Genomic DNA, 18,695 nt, shown 5'->3' with positions numbered 1-18,695 from the left:
TAATCCACAAACACCAGAGGTTTCTGTCCAAAAAAGAGACAGAGGAGTCCGGTAACTTTATTCAAACAAAGGGAGAGGCCACGAGGCATTCCCCTGGGTCTTAAACTTTTGGGGTCGCAGTCTCCTTTTTATCCCAATTTCCCTCTCACTTTCCCCATTTCTGAGGTACTTGAGAGGTACAGACTTCCCAGAACACCTGATACCAAAGATTCCCCTCTAATGTATAACCCTCCCTTGTAATTTTTAATTTCTTATGGAAGTTAGCCTCATGGAGAGGCTGCTGCTGCTCCCTCCAGCTTTGTCTTGGTGGGAGAACAGCAGAGTGAGCGAGAGGTTTCCAGCGTGCTGCTGCACCGTTGCAGGTCCTGCTTGGTGGTTTCCATTGACTTTGGAACCCCTGGGCAGTTTCAGCTGAGCTCTGCTGCACTGGGTGCATTGGAATGCAAGACTCTCTGAGTTCCTCAGAGAGGGAAATGAATACAGGACCTTGCCAGGAAAATTAATCCACAAACCCCATAATCAGAGGTTTCTGTCCAAAAAAGGAGACAGAGGAGTCCTTTTACTTTATTTGAATAAAGGGAGAGGCCACAGGGCATTCCCTTGGGGTGTCTCCAATTTTTGGACTAAGCAGCCTCCTTTTTATCCCAATTTCTCTCTCTCTTTTCCCATTTTTGAGGACCTTGAGAGGTACAGACTTCCCAAAACACCTGATACCAAAGATTCCCCTCTAATGTATAACTCAAACTCCAGCTTGGGACTCTATACTAGAAAAGCTTTTAACACGGATTTTCACACCCTGAACTCTTGCCTTCCAACTGATGTATTCATGCAATGAACAACTTTACAGCAACCACAGCTGCTCATGTCTCTTTCAAGATGCCAGGCCCAGTAAAAACTCAACACCCTGATGTTCATCTTCCCAACAGAGAAATTCTGTATAATTACGTGTCAGTAATTGCAGGTTTAATAAGCCTCAGCAGTTGTAGAGAGAAGAAACTCCAGCCAATAAATCAGTGGGGACCAGAGCCCATGGGACACTGGAGACACAAATCAGGGACATTTGGCCACACAACCATGAGATGGAGAGGAAAAAACAAGGCCAGGCATCAGAGGCATCAGCCAAAAGGGCAAAGTGGCTAATTGCAGCAGGAGAAGATCACAACCACTGAGTCAAGAAACCCACTGACCCAAAAGGAGAACACTGGTTCTCCTCCACCCTAATTAGCATGAGAAGCAATAGACTCATTCAACCAATAGAAGAGAAAATACTAATTAATACTAATTAATGAGGAACTGTGTGACTTGCAGACCATGAATGTTTAATACTTGTTTGCTAAATGTCATAGTTGAGACAGAGACAATACAAAGCAACACACTCCATTTTCAGAAGGCTTCAAACCTGGTTTTATTCTAGTAAGCATGCTTTTTATACATTCTTACAAAACCCATTAGTTTACACTTTATTCATTGGTCAGGAAAGACAAACAAAGTGCTTATTGGAACAGGCAGTTGCAGGTTTCTCTTATTTATCCTTTTTTCTTGGTTTCTATGTCAACGACTTTGGTAGAAAATTCTTTCAGGGGTAAACACGGATCCTCTTCTCAAACTCCTCTCTGGCTCACAGAAATCACTGTAAAACCTCTTCCACATAGAAACAATGAACAGTTTGCTCATTTGGGGTTGCATTGGGGATTGACCCCTGCACAGAACTGAAGATCACTCAAACCCGTGGCTCTGGCTGGGATTGGCCTCTCACACACCAGGGGGAGGAACCCATTTCAGGAGAACATTTTGGTGACCCAGATGGGCCACAAAGCCTTGCTTGGATCATCTTCCTGCTCCCAGAAATGCAGAATGGGATGGAGCAGGACTCCTGTGGTGGGGTGGCAGCTCGTGTCTTGCTCGTGGTGTCACAGACTCCAGGCTCCTGCAGGACAGCAGCAATGCAGGCTGCAGCCCCATGCATGGCATGAAATGGGGTCTGTGGGGTGCATCTGCCACGGGGTTGAAAGAGGATATAGGGAAGATGGAAGTGGGGGTCTTCTGTGTGTAAAATCTGATAAACAGAGAAAGGAAACTAACATCTGTTTCTTTGCTTTAAATATTCCTTTATGTGGACAGTAGTGTTTCATAATAAAGTCAAAGTTTTCTGTGCGGAAAAAGAAGGGGAAGAAAGCTTAAAATTAAGCAACCTCCCTTGACAAAAACCAGTCACAAAGAAGGAGACAAAAAAAAGACCTGACACAATCTTTTCCTCAGTCTTTTTCTTAGTCTCCTTACTTATTTCTGGTTTTAAAAAGGTGAAGGTGGGGCTGTGGGGTGTCTGGGTTGTGAGGGTGGGGATCTCTGCTGTCTGGGATGATGAAGGCGGGGATCTCTGCTGTCTGGGATGATGAAGGTGGGGGTCTCTGCTGTCTGGGATGATGAAGGCGGGGATCTCTGCTGTCTGGGATGATGAAGGTGGGGGTCTCTGCTGTCTGGGATGATGAAGGCGGGGATCTCTGCTGTCTGGGATGATGAAGGTGGGGGTCTCTGCTGTCTGGGATGATGAAGGCGGGGATCTCTGCTGTCTGGGATGATGAAGGTGGGGGCTCTGTTGCACAAGGAGATAAAGGCAGGGCTGGTGACGCTGGGAGATGTGGGGGTCCCTCCTGTCCTGGGGGATGGAGGCAGGGGGCTCTGCCATTCGGGGTGGTGAAGGTGGGGGTCTTCAGTGTACAAGTTGATGAAGGAGGGGTCTCCAGAGCATGAGGTGGTGAAGGTGGGTGCCTCTGCTCTCCGGGATGGTGAAGGTGGGGGTCTTCAGTGTACAGGAAGATGAAGGAGGGGTCTCCAGAGCATGAAGTGATGAAGGTGGGTGCCTCTGCTCTCCGGGATGGTGAACGTCGGGGTCTCCACTCTACGGGATGATGAGGGCAGGGCTCTCGGGATGGGGACGGCTCCCACCCCATCACCACCACCGCCTTGCCAGCCACCCCCAGCCCCTCCCGGCTCACACGGACCCACCCCCGCTCCGCCCCGGCCTGGGCGGTGCCGGAGGAGCGGAACGGGGCCACGGCGCTGGCAGGGAAGTTCCGCCCCCGGGCCGGGCCGGGCCGGGCGGGGTCGGTGCCGGTGCCGGTGCCGGGGCCATGCGCGACGGGAACCGGCGGGGGCGGCCGCGGCGGGGCAGCGCGACCCGGAGCGGCCATGGGGGCCATGGGGCCGCGGCTGCTGCTGGCCGCGGGGCTGCTGCTCGCCGCTGGCACCGGGAGAGCTGCAGGTCAGCGGGGAACCGGGGTCCCGAGCGGGATGCGGGGGGTCGGTGGGGTGCGCGGCTCGACCCTGGTCGGGGCATCGCGGGGATACCCGGGAGGACCGGGATGGGATCGGGAGCTGTAGCCCCTCTGGGAACTCGTTGCCACCTCCTCAGGATGTCCGGGGTGTCCTCCCGGTACGCTCGGTGCGCCCCCCGGTACGCTCGGTGCGCCCCCCGGAATACGCGGTGCCCCCTCCCCGGGATGCTCGGTGCTCCCCCGGTACCCCGGTTCTGTCCCCGGCGCTCTCCGGGCTGGTGTGGCTGTGCGGAGCGGGGTTTGGTGCTCTCTCCAAACCCCTTCCCGTATCCCGGGGCCCTGGGCGGGCAGGGGTTCCCCAAAAGCTGACGGGAAGGAGGGGTCTGAGTCAGCCCAGCCGAGCTCCCAGCCCTGCCCAGTCTCTGTGCTGGTTGTACTGGGCAGCCGGCCGAGGTGATGCAAGGCTTGGCCGAGGAGCCCATTCCGTCCTCCTGCAGCCCCCAAACAGGGGGGTTCCCCCCAGGCTGTGCTGGGAGCCGTGCTGTGAATGTGGGGGTCCCTGTCACTGCTTCCCACCTGTCATGGGGGGCTGCGGGGGTGATGGCTGGGGGGGCTGTAATGCCTGAGTGACCAGAGTTGGATGGGAGACCAGGAGGGTCCAGGGTGCAGGCTGGGGGTCCAGGATGTGCTGGGTGACCTTGGGGGTCCAGGGTGTGATGGGTGACAGGGGTGGTCTGGGCTGTGCTGGGTGACTTTGGGGGTCTGGGCTGTGCTGGGTGTCCATGAGGGTCTGGGCTGTGATGGGTGATCCTGGGGGTTTCTGGGCTGTGCTGGGTGACTGTGATGTGTCTGGGCTCTGCTGGGTGACTTTGGAGCTCTTGGATGTGCTGGGTGTCCTTGAGGGTCTGGGCTGTGCTGGGTGATGCAGTGGTGAGGGCCCTGTGCAGGTGACACAGTGGTGAGGGCCCTGTGCAGGTGACAGCTCGCAGCAGCAGCAGCACAGTGAGGAATCAGGACACTCCTGGTCAGTGACCCCGCGGGTGCTGTGGGATAACCGGACGCTCAGCTTGGCTGAAGCCACCCAGGTGAGCCCCCACCCACATTCCTGGGGTCCCCCACACTTGTGGCAGTGTCTGCACCCTGCCACCTCCCCCTGCCCTCTTCTCAGTGCAGGTCATGTCCTGGTGCCACATCCCCAACACCCAAAAGCAGCGGGGAAGGGAGCCCTGAGCAAAGCCCCCTTCCCCTCCTGTTGCTGGGAGGGACATTTCTGGGTCGGGGTCCGCACCGGGTGGGGCGGAAGGGCCCAGCCCACCATAGGGAGTCTCTCCGGTGTTTCCGCAGCGCTGCACCGGGCAGGAAGAGCGGGAGGAACGGGGTGGGGGCCCCGCTCGGTCCAACCCCCCCCCTTTCCCCGACACAATGAGGCCGGGAGGGAGGGACGCTTCCTGCGGGGAGGGCAGGGCATCCCTTCCGACCGCTCCCTCCGGGCACGCGGCAGGGCCGGGCGGGTCGCGGTGCCCCTGGGGGTGCGTGGGGAGGGGGCAGCTTGGCTCAGGGGGTACCCCCTTAACCACGGCCTGTGCCAGGGGGGGTTCCCCGCCCGTCTGACAGTGCTGCTGGAGCTGGAGGGGTTGCGGCTGCTGCTGGAGCTGGAGCAGAACTGGTGAGTCTGTGGTTCTGGGGGCAACAGCAGGGCGTGGGATGGAGCTCCTGGACCCGTGCAGGGGTGGGGGTCCTGCTGGGACCCTGGGGCTCTGTTCATGGTGTTACTTAGAGTGGGGGTCCCTTATTCACTGTCTCCATCCATGCACAGGTGGGGTGGGGACCCCAGGGTGCACCCACAGCAGGGACATGGGAGGTGCTGAGTCCTCCCTTCCTGCCGGGGCGTGCTCAGGGCAGGGTGAGCTGGGGGTTCCTGCTGTGGGTGACACGAGTCTCTGGCAGGGAGCTGGTGCAGGGCACTGGGGCGCTGCTCTATTACCTGCCTGACGGCACACGGGTGATCCAGGAGCCCAGAGAGCAGGTATGGCCTCCAGCATGGCTGTCACCTGTGCTGTCCCCAAGCTGGGGGCTGTCACACCCCTGTCCCCCCCAGCCTGGGGTGGATCCTGAGTCCTCTTCTCTGCTGCAGGAGCACTGCTGCTACCAGGGGACTGTGCAGGGCTTCCCTGGCTCCTGGGCCGACCTCTGTGCCTGTGCTGGACTCAGGTGAGTCCTCAAGCCCGGTGGTCTGTGAGCCCACTCCCACTGTGCTGATGGTGGGATGGGCTCCATATCCCAGCTCCTCTGTCCTTCCCCAGTGGCCGCCTCGGGCTGTCGGACACCAGGAGCTACACACTGGAGCCAGACAGCAGCAGCCCAGGGCAGCACTTGGCATCCCGGCTTCGGCTGGAGCCACAGAGCTGCAGGCAGGGCTCCAAGCCTGGGGCAGAGGCAACAGAGCCCCCCTGGCCACAGAGGGTAGGTCACCCAGGGGTCTTGCCCCACAAGTGTCCGTGTATCAGCACTCTGACCCCTCTCTGCCCCCAGGGCAAGCGGGCAGCAGCAGAGCAGCGCTTTGTGGAGCTGGTGATGGTGGTGGACCACGCTGCGGTGAGTGCTGGGCAGTGTCCCCACAGCAGGGGCTGCCCTTCCCACAGCCACCCCTCTGACCCCTCTCCCTGTTTCCTCAGTTCCAGAATTACCCCAGCCTACAACGCGTTCACACCCGGACCCTGGAAATTGCCAACCAGGTGGATGTGGTGAGTCGCGGTCGTGTCTGTCCATGCCAGCCCTGTGCGCAGCTGTGCCCCTGCCTCTGCAGTGCTGGGGGGGCTCTGACCCCTCTGTGCCCCCTCAGTTCTTCCGCCCGCTGGGAGTGCGGGTGGCCCTGCTGGCCGTGGAGGTCTGGAGCGAGGGTGACAAGATCGCGGTGGGCGGCAGCGCCCGGGCCGTGCTGGAGCGGTTCCTGCGCTGGCGCCGCGAGGAGCTGCTGCCCCAGCTGCCCCACGACAATGCCCAGCTCCTGACGTGAGTGGGGGACAGGGTGGGGACAGGGGGACGAGTCCATGGCAGTCCCCCAACCCGCTGTGCTCTCTCCCCAGGGGTGCCCACTTCGATGATGTCTCCGTGGGGATGTCGACTCAATCCTCTGTGTGTTCCCCCACGCGCTCCGGGGGGATCAGCATGGTCAGTACCTCTGTCCCCCCTCCCCATCCTCCCACCAGCTGCCCTCCCTGACCCTGCTGTCCCACAGGATCACTCTGTCAGCGTCCTCGTCGTGGCCTCCACTGTGGCCCATCAGCTGGGGCACAACCTGGGCATGCGCCACGACAGCGCCGGGCGCCTCTGCGACTGCGGCGACCTCCGGCACGACCGCGGCTGCATCATGGCACCGCCCACGGGGTGAGGGCAGCGGGCAGCCCTTCGGGGAGCTGGGGCCAAGCCCCTTCCTCACCTCACCTCACAGGCCCTTCCTGCCTCTGCAGGTTGACACCTGGCTTGAGCTTCAGCAACTGCAGCCGGCAGGACCTGGAGCGCAGCCTGCAGCAGGGCCAGGGCTGGTGCCTGTCCAATGTCCCCGAGCCCCAGGCCCTGACTGGGAGCCCCACCTGCGGGAATCGCTTTGTAGAGCTGGGCGAGGAATGCGACTGCGGCCTCAGCGTGGTACGGAGGGCTCTGGGTAGGCCTGAAGCCCTGAAGCCACCCCATTTCTCCATGGCTCTGCCCTGGGGTGTCTGGGGCTGGCAGGGTGGTTTCCACCAGTGCTGGGTGCTGGTGGCACCCACTGACTGCAGCCTCCCCACCTCAGGAGTGCACTGATCCTTGCTGCAACAGCAGCTCCTGCCAGCTGATGCCAGGGGCCGTGTGTGCCACTGAGGATGCCTGCTGTGAGGACTGCCAGGTGTGTGGGTATGGGCACCCGTGCCGTGGGCACACCAGCCACTCCCCATGGTGGGCGAGTCTCCTCACTCACCCCGTTTATCTGACCATGTCCCCCTACTCACCCCATTTATCTGACCATGTTCCCCACTCACCATGTTTATCTGACCATGTCCCCCACTCACCTTGTTTATCTGACCATGTCCCCCACTCACCCCATTTCTCTGACCATGTCCCCCCACTCACCCTGTTTATCTGACCATGTCCCCCCACTCACCCCGTTTATCTGACCATGTCCCCCCTTTCACCAGGTTTATCTGACCATTTTTATCAGACCCTGTCCCCCACTCACCCCGTTTTTCTGACCATGTCCCCCCACAGCTGCGCCGTGCTGGCCACGTGTGTCGGGAGCCGCTGGGCGAGTGTGACCTGCCCGAGTTCTGTGACGGGGTCTCACGGCGCTGCCCCCCTGACACGTTCCTGCAGGACGGGCAGCCCTGTGCCAGCGGCCGGGCACGCTGCTACAGCGGGGCCTGTGCCACCTACGAGGGGCAGTGCCAGCAGCTGCTGGGGCCAGGTAGGTAGAGCAGGGCCGGGGTGGGGTGCTGGCAGCTAGGTAGGGGTGCTGAGGGTCTCTGCCCCTGCTGCAGGTGCCAGTCCTGTCTCCAGCTCCTGCATGGCGGCCCTGAACACAAGAGGGGATGAACGTGGGCACTGCGGGCAGCTCTCCAACGGCTCCTATGTCACTTGCACCCAGCAGTGAGTGAGGTCCCTGTCCTTCTCCATGTCCCCTTTGCCACGCCCCCTGCCCTGACCCCTCTGTCCCTGCAGGGACACCAGCTGTGGGATGCTGCAGTGCCAGCGCAGCAGCTCCCGTGGGAACAGCCCAGAAGGGTCCTGCCAGGGCACCACCCTGCCCGGGGATGAGGATGTGACAGATGCAGCCATGGTGCTGCCTGGCACCACCTGTGGCCCTGGGAAGGTGAGCAGTGGGGTGACAGGGAAGGGAGCAGGGGGAGTCTCCCAGTGCTGACACCCCATCCCCTGCAGATGTGCCTCCAGCACCGGTGCCAGGACGTCTCCGTGCTGGGTGACCAGCAGTGCCAGAGCAAATGCCATGGGCACGGGGTGAGTGTGGGGCTGGGGAGCGGCTGTGGGCAGTGGGGAGCTGCCCCTCAGGGGCTGAGCTGAGCCAGTGTCACCCACCCAGGTGTGCAACAACCACGGGCACTGCCACTGTGAGCGGGGCTGGGCCCCCCCAAGCTGTGACAGCCCCGGCGTGGGGGGCAGCGAGGACAGCGGCCCTGCCGGCCTTGAGCGAGGTGAGGGACAAGGGCAGCGCAGAGAATGGAGCTTTGTGTGGTGCCAGGGGGGGTGCTGGGCACGGCGGGGGCTGACGTGCTGCTCTCCCGCAGGGGGAAGCGCCCTGCCCACGGCCCTGCTGCTGAGCGCGCTGCTGGGGCTGGCGCTGGCACTGGGGCTGTGCCGTGCCCGCCGCGCCGGCCTGCACAAGCGCCTCTGCCAGCTTGGGAAAGGCACCTCCTGCCAGTACAGGTACCAGGGACAGGGGGGCACACGGGGGGGTGCGTGGGGGGCACGTGGGTGTTGGCACGCTCGGCTCTGCATGCGTGTGCCAAGGCACACCGGTGGCACGCGGCTGCCATGCTCACCTCTGCATGCGTGTGCCGTGACACACAGGTGACACACTCACTTCTACGTGTGTGTTGTGACACGCAGGTGGCACACATCCCTCTCTGCATGCGTGTGCCGTGTCATGCAGATGGCACGCTGGCCCCTGCACGCGTGTGCCAAGGCACGCAGGTGGCACACAACACCTCTGCACGCGTTCGCCGTGGCGCATCAGCGGCCTGCTCGACTCTGCTCACGCGTGCTGCGACACACGGGTGGCACTCCCACCTCTGCATGTGGCACGCAGGTGGCACGCTCAGTCCTGCATGCGTGTGCCCTGGCATGTGAGCACACACACACACGTGTCCCCCGTGGTGGCTGCCTGAGCGCGGTGCACACGTGTCCCCACCATCCATGTGTGTGTTTGTGCGTCCCCAGCGCAGGTCACAGCCCCGTCACCCCACGTCCCCGCGGCTCCTCTCGCCCCCCAGCCCCGGGCTGAGCCCCCCACTCTTCTCCCCACAGTGCTGAGACCCGGGTGCGGTTCCTGGGTCCCGGAGCCGCAGACGGCTGGAGCGGGTAACGTCACCGCCGGCGCCCGGGCGTGGGGCTGTCCCCGAGCCGTCCTGCTTCGCAAGGCCTCCGGTGCTGCGCTCTTCCCCTGGCAGTGCCCGTGGGGTGTGGGGCAGCCCCAGGGTGCGGGGTGTCGCATCTTCCGGCGCCGAGGGGTTCGTTTCTCTTGGGCTTCTGCTGGTGTCGGTGTCGCTCGGTGGCCGTGCGGGGTTCCCCAAACGCCCAGAGCGAGCAGGGTCTCATCCTGGGTTTTTCCCTGCAGGATCTCACAGCCAGAGCCCACGTCGGGCAGTAGCCAAGGTCCCCCTGCACGTCCCCGGCCCCCGCAGTGGCGGCAGGCCACGGAGCTGCAGGTCATGCATGGCAGCAAGGTGAGGATGGGGGTAGCAAGTGCCCAGTTCTCTTCAGTCCTCGGGTGCCAGCTCAGAGCATCCCATGTGTGGGGATATCCCACTCCTTGGCACACAGAGCAGCCTGGCACGGCCGCTTGGCACAGCCAGGATTGGAGCCTGTCCCAGCAAGGGCTGTGCACTGAGTGAGGGGGGTCTCTGTCTCTGCCTGGCGGGAGGGGGTTCTCCGCATGCTGCATGGCTTGCCCCCCCTCTCCCTCTCTCCGCAGCCGGCTGCCCTCGGCTCAGCCCGGCCTGATCCGCCCTCCCGGCCTCTCCCGCCGGACCCTGTGCCCAAGGTAATGCCCGGGCAGGGCGGGGGGCACCCCCCAGCCCACCCCGGACCCGCTGCATGTCTGGCTGCGCTCCAGCTCTCGGGGACCTGTGTGACACGGCTGTCCCCAAACCCCTCCAGCCCAGCGGGACGCTGGTTCCCGCGCTCCCCCACTTGTCCCCCGCTGTCACACTGTCCCTCTCTCTCTGCCCAGGCCCCCCCCTCGGACAGGCCGCCCCCCCCCACACGCCCGCTGCCCGCAGACCCTGTGCTGCTGAGCGCTCAGGTAACGCAGCAGCACCTGCGTGTGGGGCTGGAGGCCATTCCCACCCCCGAGTCCATCGGGGGGTCAGCCCCTCACCGAGCTTTGACCCTCCTCATGGCCTTGCAGCCCTCAGGTCCAGCCAAGCCGCCCCCACCACAGCGGCCGCTGCCCTCGGACCCCCCGGGCCCTTCGGTGTCCCGCAGTGAGAGCCCCCCTGGGCACCCCTATGTCACCGTGATTCCTGCCAGGTGAGCACAGGACGGCTGGAAGCTCTGGGAGGTGTGAGGGGGTGATATGGGGTGTGAGGGGGCGATGTGGGGTATGAGGGGGCCATGGGGAGTGTGAGGGAGCGTCGGGGGTTGTGAGGGAGCTCCGGGGGCTGTGAGGGGACAATGCAGGGTGTGAGGGAGCGATGGGGTGTGTGAGAGGGCAATGTGGGGTGTGAGGGGCGATGCAGGGTGTGAGGGGCGATGCGGGGTGTGAGGGAGCAATGCGGGGTGTGAGAGGGATCCGAGGAGTGTGGGGGGGCAATGCGGCGTGTGAGGGGGCGATGCGGGGTGCCAGGATGTGGCCCTGCAGTGGCCTGAGAGGAGTGCGGGTGGGGGAGAGGCGGTAGCCAGGAGAAATGAGGGGCCAGAACAGGGCGCGAGAGGAGAGAGGATCAGGGTGGGGATGCAGAGCAGGGGACGGGGGAGCTGCAGGGGGAATTGTGCCGACCCCACCCTCACCCCAGCGCCCTCCCTTCTCCTGCCAGGCCCGCGCCGGCCCCGCCAGAGGCCTGAGCCGCGGGCAGGGAATGCGCAGCGCTGGATCCGCGGGGAAGGCCGAACCCCGCCGGGCCCCGCCGCCCGCTCTTTCTCCCGCCACGTCAATAAAGGGGCTGTGAGCCGCCTCTGCGCTGCCTCCGCCGCACCGGCACCGGGGCACCGCGACAGGGGGGAGCGGGGCGGAACTACAACTCCCGGCAGGCCCCGCGCCGGAACCGGGGCTCCCGAGCTCCGGCGCCCCCTGGCGGGGACTGCGCGCAGCTGCAGCGGGGGCGGTGTCGGGGGCCACGTGGGCACGGGCGGGGACACGGGGGGACACACGCGAGTGGGCACGTGTGGTGTGTGACAGGGCTGTTCTGTGGGTACACGAGTGTGTGAGAGCTGATCTTTGGGCACACGAGCGTATGAGAGCTGCTCCGTGGGCACGCGAGTGTGTGAGAGCTGCCCGATGGGCACACGAGCGTGTGAGAGCTGCCCGATGGGTACACGAGTGTGGGAGAGCTGCCTGGTGAGCACACGAGTGTGTGAGAGCTGCTTTGTGGGCACACGAGTGTGTAAGGTCTGCCCGGTGGGTACACGAGTCTGCCAGAGCTGCTCTTTGGGCACACGAGTGTGTGAGAACTGCTCTGTGGACACACGAGTGTGTGTAAGCTGCCCGGTGAGCACACGAGTGTGTGAGAACTTCTCTTTGGGCACACAAGTGTGCCAAAGCTGCCCGGTGGGCAGGGACACACATGGGCAGGAGCTGCCACACGTAGGGGCACACGCATGTGCAAGAGCTGCTTAGTCTGTGTGGGCACAGGTTTGGGTGTGTAAGAGCTGCTTTAGGCGCACAGGTGTGTGTTCATGTGTGTAAGAGCTGCTTTATGGACACAGGTGTGTGTGTAAGAACTGCCTGGTGGACAGAGATGTGTAAGTGAAAGCCGCTGTGCGTGCATGGTGACACAAGTCACACCTGGTCACACAAGGGGCTGCCACAAACACACACAAGTGTGCAGGAGCTGCCCTGTGGGCACACTCATGGGCACACACGTGTGCAGGAGCTGCCTTGCAGGCACAAACACACATCAAGAGGAGCTGCCGCACACTCATGGGCACATGTGTGTGTAAGAACTGCGCTATGGGTCTGACACACGCGTGTGCAGGAGCTGCACTGTGTGCTCACCATGTGTGTGCAGGGCACGAACCCACACCTGAACAGGCACAGGTGTGCAAGAGCTGCTCTGGGTGGGCACAGATGTGGCAGGAACATGTGTGAGTGTGAGCATGTTGGGCACACAAGTGTGCAAGAGCTGCTCTGTGTGGGCACAGATGTGGCAGGAACACACGTGAGTGTGAGCATGTTGGGCACACAAGTGTGCAAGAGCTGCCTGGTGGGCAGACACAGGTGTCACATGTGAGCAAGGGCTGTCACACCTGAGCACACGTGTGTGCAGGAGCTGCTCCGAGGACACAAACACACACACGTGTGCAAGAGCTGCCCTACAGGCTTGGTCACAGGTGTCACATGTGAGCAGGAACTATCACACCTGAGCACACGTCTGTGCAGACACACACAAGTGTGCAAGAGCTGCCCTGTAGGCTTGGTCACAGGTGTCACATGTGAGCACACGTGTGTGCAGGAGCTGCTCTGGAGACACAGACACACACAAGTGTGCAAGAGCTGCCAGGTGGGCAGGGACACGCGTGGCCAGCAGCTGCCACCACCACGGGCACACGTGTGTGCAAGAGCCGTCCTGTGTGCGTGGGTACACGTGTGCAAGAGCTGCTCGTGGGCACAGCCCTGCGTGTGCAAGAGCTGCCCGGTGGGCCCGGGCACACGCGTGTGCAAGAGCTGCTCCGTGTGATCTCCCCATGCCGGTGCCGGTACCGGTGGCTGCTGTCCCGGTAACGGCGGGGGGCAGCCGGTATCGGTACCGGGGCGGTGCCAGCTCGGCTGGGGTTTAGCAGGGAGCCGGATTGGACCGGAGCCGCCGGTGCCAGGGCGGTGCCAATGGATGCCAGGCGTGCCGGTACCAGGGATGCTGTTACCGGGGATGCTGAGCAGTGTCGGTCCCGGTGCCGGTGGATATTCACGGTACCGGCTCGGTGTCGGGCTGGGAGGGATACCGGGGAGTTGCCAGGGATACCGGTGCCGGTGGATGTTGGCGGTACCGGCGGTGCCGGACTGGGGCGTGGCCGCTGGTGCCGGTCCCGCTGCCGCTGGGCAGTTACCGGGCTCGGTGCCGGTCTCTATGGCCGTGCCGGTGCCGGTGGGTGCCGGTGCCGCCCGCCAAGGGTTAATGGCAGTCGGTGAAGTTGCCGGGCGGCGGCGCGGCGGGATTGGCCCGAAGTTGTCGGGGCGGGCCGGGCCGTGCCGAGCCCCGCCGGGCCGCCCCGCCCGCGGCCCCCCGCCGCCCCCCGCCGCCGGCGGAGCCATGCGCCCCGCGCCGCTGCTCGGGCTCCTGCTCTGGGCGCCGCTGCTCTGGGCGCCGCCGGTGCGCGGCTTCCGCCACGGCGTCCACTGGAACGGCAGCAACCCCAGGTACCGCCGCCGCCCCCGCCGGCCCCGCCGCCTTTGTACGCCCCGGGCCCGCCGAGCCCCGGGCCCCAGCGAGCTCCGGGCCCCGCCGAGCCCCGCGCCCGCGCCGCCGCCACGGGACGGGACGGGACGGGAGGGGCGGCGGGCGGTGGGCTCCGGGGGGGCGGGGCTGCTGGCCACCGGGCCACCGGGCGGGACCGAGCCGGGGAGCGCCTCCCGGTGGGACCGAGCCCCCGCGCATCCCCGAGAGCAGCGAGCCCACAGGTAATGGCGAGCGGCCCCCGGTGCGCCGAGCCCCCGGGCATCCCCAGCGGCACCGAGCCCCGGGTGGTGCCTCCCGGTGGGACCGAGCCCCGGTGGGACCGAGGCACCGGGCAGCCCCGGGTGTTGTGGGGCGGGTGAGAGGCCCCGGGGGTGCTGAGCTCTGAGCAGCACCGGGCACCGCCGGTGGTACCGAGCCCCGGTGGTACCGAGCCCCGGGCAGTGCAGAGCCCGTGAGTGCCCCAGCTGGTACAGACCCCCGGGTGCCCACGGGGGGCACCGAGCCCTGAGCACCCCCGGTGACACCGAGCTGCTGGGCATCCCTGGGTGCCACCGGGCAGCGAGCACACATGGGTGGTGCTTAGCCCCGGGCACTGCCGGTGGCACTGAGCCCCGGTGGCATTGGTGTCTCAGTGACACCGAGCTCTGGGTGTTCCCTCACCAGTGGGCAGCCCTGGTTGCCCCCAGGCCAGTGGGCACTCCTGGTGGCACCAAGCCCTTGTTGGCACCAAGCTGGTGGGCAGTCCTGGTGCTGCCAGTCTGCCAGTGGTACCCACCTGTGCTGAGCCCGAAGGCCCTTGGTGGCACTGAACTCTGGGCATCCTCTGTTGGCATCAGGCTGCTGGGTGGCACTCTCGGGGCTGTGGGTTTCCATGGTGGGCGCCACTCCAGCCCACACCCTGCCATTGCTGCTAACTGGGAGCTTGGCTGTCACCAGCCCGCCAGGGTCTGGCTCCATCCCTCTTCCCAACCTCCTCCATTTTAGGAATTTCCCAGCTCGGGGCTTCTCAGGGAGCAGGAGGCAGGGTCAGGATGCTGGGGCCTCCTCCCCATGGAGGTCCTGCGCTCTGGGCCTGCTGCCCTGGGGCACACTGGCACATGATGGGCAGGGCTGGGCGTGCAGACGCTGCCCTGCTCCCATGCGGCAGATGGGAGAGGTGAGACCCCACCACCCATGGGTGCCCCGGGAAGGGGGGCTCTGTGTGCCCCTCTGCTGGGTCAGGCAGGGCCCTGTCCCCCTGCCCTGGCCCTGCCCAGGCCCGTCCCAGCCAGCGTCACCCGTGGGATGCTCTGAGTCAGCAGGAGTCTGTGCTCCATCCTGCCCTCGGGGAGCCCCCAGCCTGAGTGGGGTGTCGGGGGTTCAATGCCCCCTTTGCCAGCGCTGCCATCGTGGTGATGAACATTCTGGACTCTGCCAGAGCTGTCTGTGAACACTGGCTGCACTGGGGCCAGCGTGGGGGCTGAGGTCTCCCTGCCAGCGCCACTTTTCCATCCCCAGCCCCAGACTCTCAGCACCAAGCGTGTTCACACGCGTGTGCACGTTCATGTGTGTGTGCCTGCACAGCTGCTCCACCCCGGCCTGGCCGCGCTTGCCGTCGGCCCAACCCTCATCTCCGAGCATCCCCAGCGCTGCCCCCGTGCCCTGCCCGCCCCGTGCCCCCTGCCCCGGCCGCCACCCCCCGCCAGCCCCGGAGCGTCCCTCCGCACGCTCCCCCAGCGCCGTGTCATGTCCGATCAGCGGCCGGCCGGGTGCCTGGGGCGAGGGGCTTTGTGCCCGGCCAGCGTGGCTGCACAAACCCCCCCGAGCCCATTCAGCTCCAGCGGCCTGCGGCTAATCCGAGCTGATGCCTGGCCGTGTCCGCTCGGGGTTTTTTTGGGGAAAAGCCCAGTTCCCTGCTCCGCTGGGGCAGCAGGGCACCCCTCCCAAGGGACCCCCCCCTCCCCAGCTTCTCCTGCCCGGCAGGTTCCTGCGGGACGACTACTCCATCCAGGTGGCCATCAATGACTACCTGGACATCTACTGCCCGCACTACGAGGGGGCCGTACCCGCCGGCCGGGCTGAGACCTTCACGCTCTTCATGGTGGATCGGGAGGGTTATCGCGGCTGCTACGAGACCCCCGGCGCCTTCAAGCGCTGGGAGTGCAACCGGCCCCGAGCGCCCTTCGGGCCCGTCCGATTCTCCGAGAAAATCCAGCGTTTCACCCCCTTCTCACTCGGCTTCGAGTTCCAGCCGGGGGAGACCTACTACTACATCTGTGAGTCCCCTGGGGGCAGCGCTGGGGTCAGGGGGCGCTGGGTGCGATCCTTGGGGTCAGAACGTGTCAGGGGGGCTTGAGTGCGGCTCCCCAGGGTTGGGGGTCACCAGGATCCCCATGGGGTCGAGTTTAGGGCGTGTGGGGTGTCAGGGTACAGCCAGGATGTCACTGAGGTTGAGGGGAACACGGAGGTTCTGGATGATGCCAGGGCTGAGGTGCAGGGGGCTGTGGGTGTCCCGAGGGTGGGGGTACAAGGGGATGGGGTGCAGGGGGTGTCTGGATGCTCTGGAGTGGGGGAATTCATGGAGATGTGGGGTGTAGAGGGGTTCTGGGTGCCCATGGAGGGGGCAAAAGGGGATCAGGCTGCATGGGTGGGGTCTGGATGTCCTGGGGTCAGGGATGTGTGCAGGGTGGGCTCTGGGTGCCTCCAGTTCGGGGTGTCCCTGGTTCGGGGTGCCCCCAGTTCTGGGTTCAGGGTGGGCTCTGGGTGCTCCAGGGTGGGGGCACGAGGGGTCAGGGTGTCCCCGGTTCGGGGTGCAGGGGGGGCTCTGGGTGTCCCTGTTTCGGGGTACCCCCTGTTCAGAGTGCAGGGTGGGCTCTGGTTGTCCCTGGTTCGGGGTGTCCCCGGGTCGGGGTGTCCCCGCTTCGAGGTGCAGAGGGGGCTCTGGGTGTCTCTGGTTCGGGTGCTCCCTGTTCCGGGTGCGAGGTGGGCTCTGGGTGTCCTTGTTTCAGGGTGTCCCCAGTTCGGGGTATTCCCGGTTCGGGGTGCCCCCTGTTCAGAGTGCAGGGTGGGCTCTGGTTGTCCCTGGTTCGGAGTGTCCCTGTTTCAAGGTGTCCCTGGTTTGGGGTGTCCCCGGTTCGGGGTGCAGGGTGGGCTCTGTGTGTCCCTGGTTTGGCGTGTCCCCTGTTCGGGGTGCAGGGGGGGCTCTGGGTGTCCCCGGTTCGGGGTGCCCTGGTTCTGGGTGTGCCCGGTTCGGGGTGCAGGGGGGCTCTGGGTGTCCCTGGTTTGGCGTGTCCCCGGTTCAGGGTGCAGGGTGGGCTCCGGGTGTCCCTGGTTTGGGGTGCCCCCGGATCGGGGTGTTCCCGGTTCGGGGTGTCACCGTTCCGGGGTGCAAGGTGGGGGGCTCTGCGCGCTGCGGGGTGGGGGCACGAGGGGTCCGGGGGACTCTGCGCGCTCCGGGGTGGGGGCGCGCTCCCCTCGTTCCGCCGGGAGGGGGCGCCCCCGGCCCGCGCGGAGCCGCCGTCGGGGGGTCCCGGGGGGGCCGCACCGGAGCCGGTGCCCGCTGACCCCCCCTGCCCAGCCGTGCCCAGCCCCGAGAGCGCCGGGCGATGCCTGAAGCTGCGCGTCACCGTCTGCTGCCGAGGCACCAGTGAGTCCGGCCCCCCCAAAACTCGGGGGGCTCCACCGGTCCCCACTGGGGGACACCGGAGCCTCCACGTAACCCACGGGAGCCGCTCCCTGACCACCGCGGGGTTTTTTTCAGCGCCAGAGCCGGTGACAGAGGTGCCGAATTCGCAGCCCCGAGGGCGCGGGGGCCCCGAAGGTGGGTACGGGGGCGGGGTTGGGAGGTCGGGAACCGGCTCGGCCTGACCGCTGCTTGTGCCCCGGCAGATGTGGCTCCTGCCCGGGGCACCGCGGTCCCATGGCAGCCCTGCAGCCCTTGCCTGACTCTCGTGCTCCTGGCCCTGCTCGGGATCTGACCCCGGCGCTGCCCCTGCCGGGGGGATGGGCTCCTCTGCCCCAAGGCCGCTTCCAGACTCTTCCTCCCAGCCAAACCCCCGAGCCCGTGGGGCAGCCCCAGGCCATGACCCGCCTGCTGGACCTCCGCAAAGCCGAGCTGGGGCCGGGAGCTCCGCGCTGGAAGGTGAGGGGCAGCGGGGGTTCTGGGGCATTCAGCACCTGCGTGCTGCCCCCAAGCATCCCTGGACGGGCTCTCTCCCTGCCAGGGCCATCGCATCGCCGCACGCCGGGATTGCCGAGAGTCCCCGCGCTGGGATTGCCACATCCCGGCACTGCCCCACCGGCCACCGGCTCGGCGCTGGGGTCCCCTCAGCGAACGTCTGCTCTGCCCCACGGCCACCACCTCATGTCGTGCCTTTCCCCACGGACCCCCTCCCCTGGGGCCCAGGGACCCCCGAGCCCGGAGCGGGGCAGCAGCTCCGATGGCGGCATCGGCCGCTCTGCCGTGTCCTCCTGCAGCGAGGACACGCTGATCTGTCTTCTGGGAAGACGCCTTCCTCCGTGCCCTCGGTTTGGTTTTAACCCTTGGTAGTGACTGAGCAATACAATATTTGCAAGATCGCTGCGCCCCGGCTGTGCCCCTGGCCGTGCCCCCCAACCCTGAACTGATGCCAGGGTGTCCCCTTCAGGGTGTCCCCTCCAGGGTGTCCCTGCCCCTCGCTCCCTGCACAGCCTCATGGCCTTAATTGCAGCAGTTTGATATTGAGTCGTCAGCTCCTGCCACCGGAGAGCTTTAATTACAGACGAGCTGCTGGTAATTAACTCCTGGTGGTGGCAAGAGCGCTGGGGCAGGGGGTGAGGGCGCAGTGGGCTTGGGGGTCACTCACCCAAAGCCCCCAGCCAGGCACCCTGGTTCCTTTGGGTGTGGTTGGGGTGCCCGCAGCTCTCTGTCCATCTCTCCATCTGCTGTGCACCCCATAAGATGCCCCAAATGGGGAGGGGTGTGAGGAGCTGCATGGTTTCCCCTTTCCCGAGTGGAAGGGGGATCAGTGGGGGCTCATCCCATGGCCACAACCAGGTCCCTGTCAGAGCCATGGCTCTGCCACATGCCCCAGCCTTCCCTGATGCTCTCAGTCCCCCATGCCATGAGTGCAGCCCC

The 18,695-nt window shown here is 64.9% G+C and overlaps 2 protein-coding genes across 5 annotated transcripts; both read left to right on the top strand.

Annotated features, from left to right (window-relative positions):
• The first annotated feature begins 3,165 nt into the window (after positions 1-3,165).
• ADAM15 (ADAM metallopeptidase domain 15) lies at positions 3,166-11,163 on the top strand. Of its 4 annotated transcripts, XM_054292727.1 has the most exons (25): positions 3,166-3,262; positions 4,251-4,360; positions 4,865-4,941; positions 5,223-5,301; positions 5,410-5,486; positions 5,579-5,738; positions 5,808-5,870; positions 5,951-6,019; positions 6,118-6,287; positions 6,362-6,446; positions 6,514-6,662; positions 6,746-6,923; positions 7,069-7,161; positions 7,521-7,716; positions 7,790-7,898; positions 7,971-8,121; positions 8,190-8,267; positions 8,350-8,461; positions 8,555-8,693; positions 9,294-9,347; positions 9,604-9,712; positions 9,961-10,029; positions 10,219-10,290; positions 10,396-10,517; positions 11,024-11,163. In XM_054292727.1, the coding sequence occupies exons 1-25, from the start codon at positions 3,190-3,192 to the stop codon at positions 11,049-11,051; spliced, it is 2,622 nt and encodes an 873-aa protein (XP_054148702.1). In that variant the 5' UTR covers positions 3,166-3,189; the 3' UTR covers positions 11,052-11,163. The 4 variants fall into 4 exon arrangements, with proteins under 4 accessions (XP_054148702.1, XP_054148698.1, XP_054148699.1 ...); XM_054292723.1 differs by lacking the exon at positions 9,294-9,347; XM_054292724.1 differs by lacking the exons at positions 9,294-9,347; positions 9,961-10,029.
• Positions 11,164-13,453: 2,290 nt separating this feature from the next.
• EFNA4 (ephrin A4) lies at positions 13,454-18,093 on the top strand. The gene is made up of 6 exons (XM_054292682.1): positions 13,454-13,560; positions 15,563-15,855; positions 17,157-17,225; positions 17,340-17,399; positions 17,468-17,720; positions 17,803-18,093. The coding sequence occupies exons 1-5, from the start codon at positions 13,454-13,456 to the stop codon at positions 17,554-17,556; spliced, it is 618 nt and encodes a 205-aa protein (XP_054148657.1). The 3' UTR covers positions 17,557-17,720; positions 17,803-18,093.
• Positions 18,094-18,695: the final 602 nt, after the last annotated feature.

This window comes from Melozone crissalis, unplaced genomic scaffold (genome assembly GCF_028551555.1).
Source record: "Melozone crissalis strain CALT ecotype California unplaced genomic scaffold, PUWL_Pcris_2 ptg000114l_1, whole genome shotgun sequence".
NCBI classification, from domain to species: Eukaryota; Metazoa; Chordata; class Aves; order Passeriformes; family Passerellidae; genus Melozone; species Melozone crissalis.
This window is presented reverse-complemented; position numbering and strand designations above follow the sequence as displayed.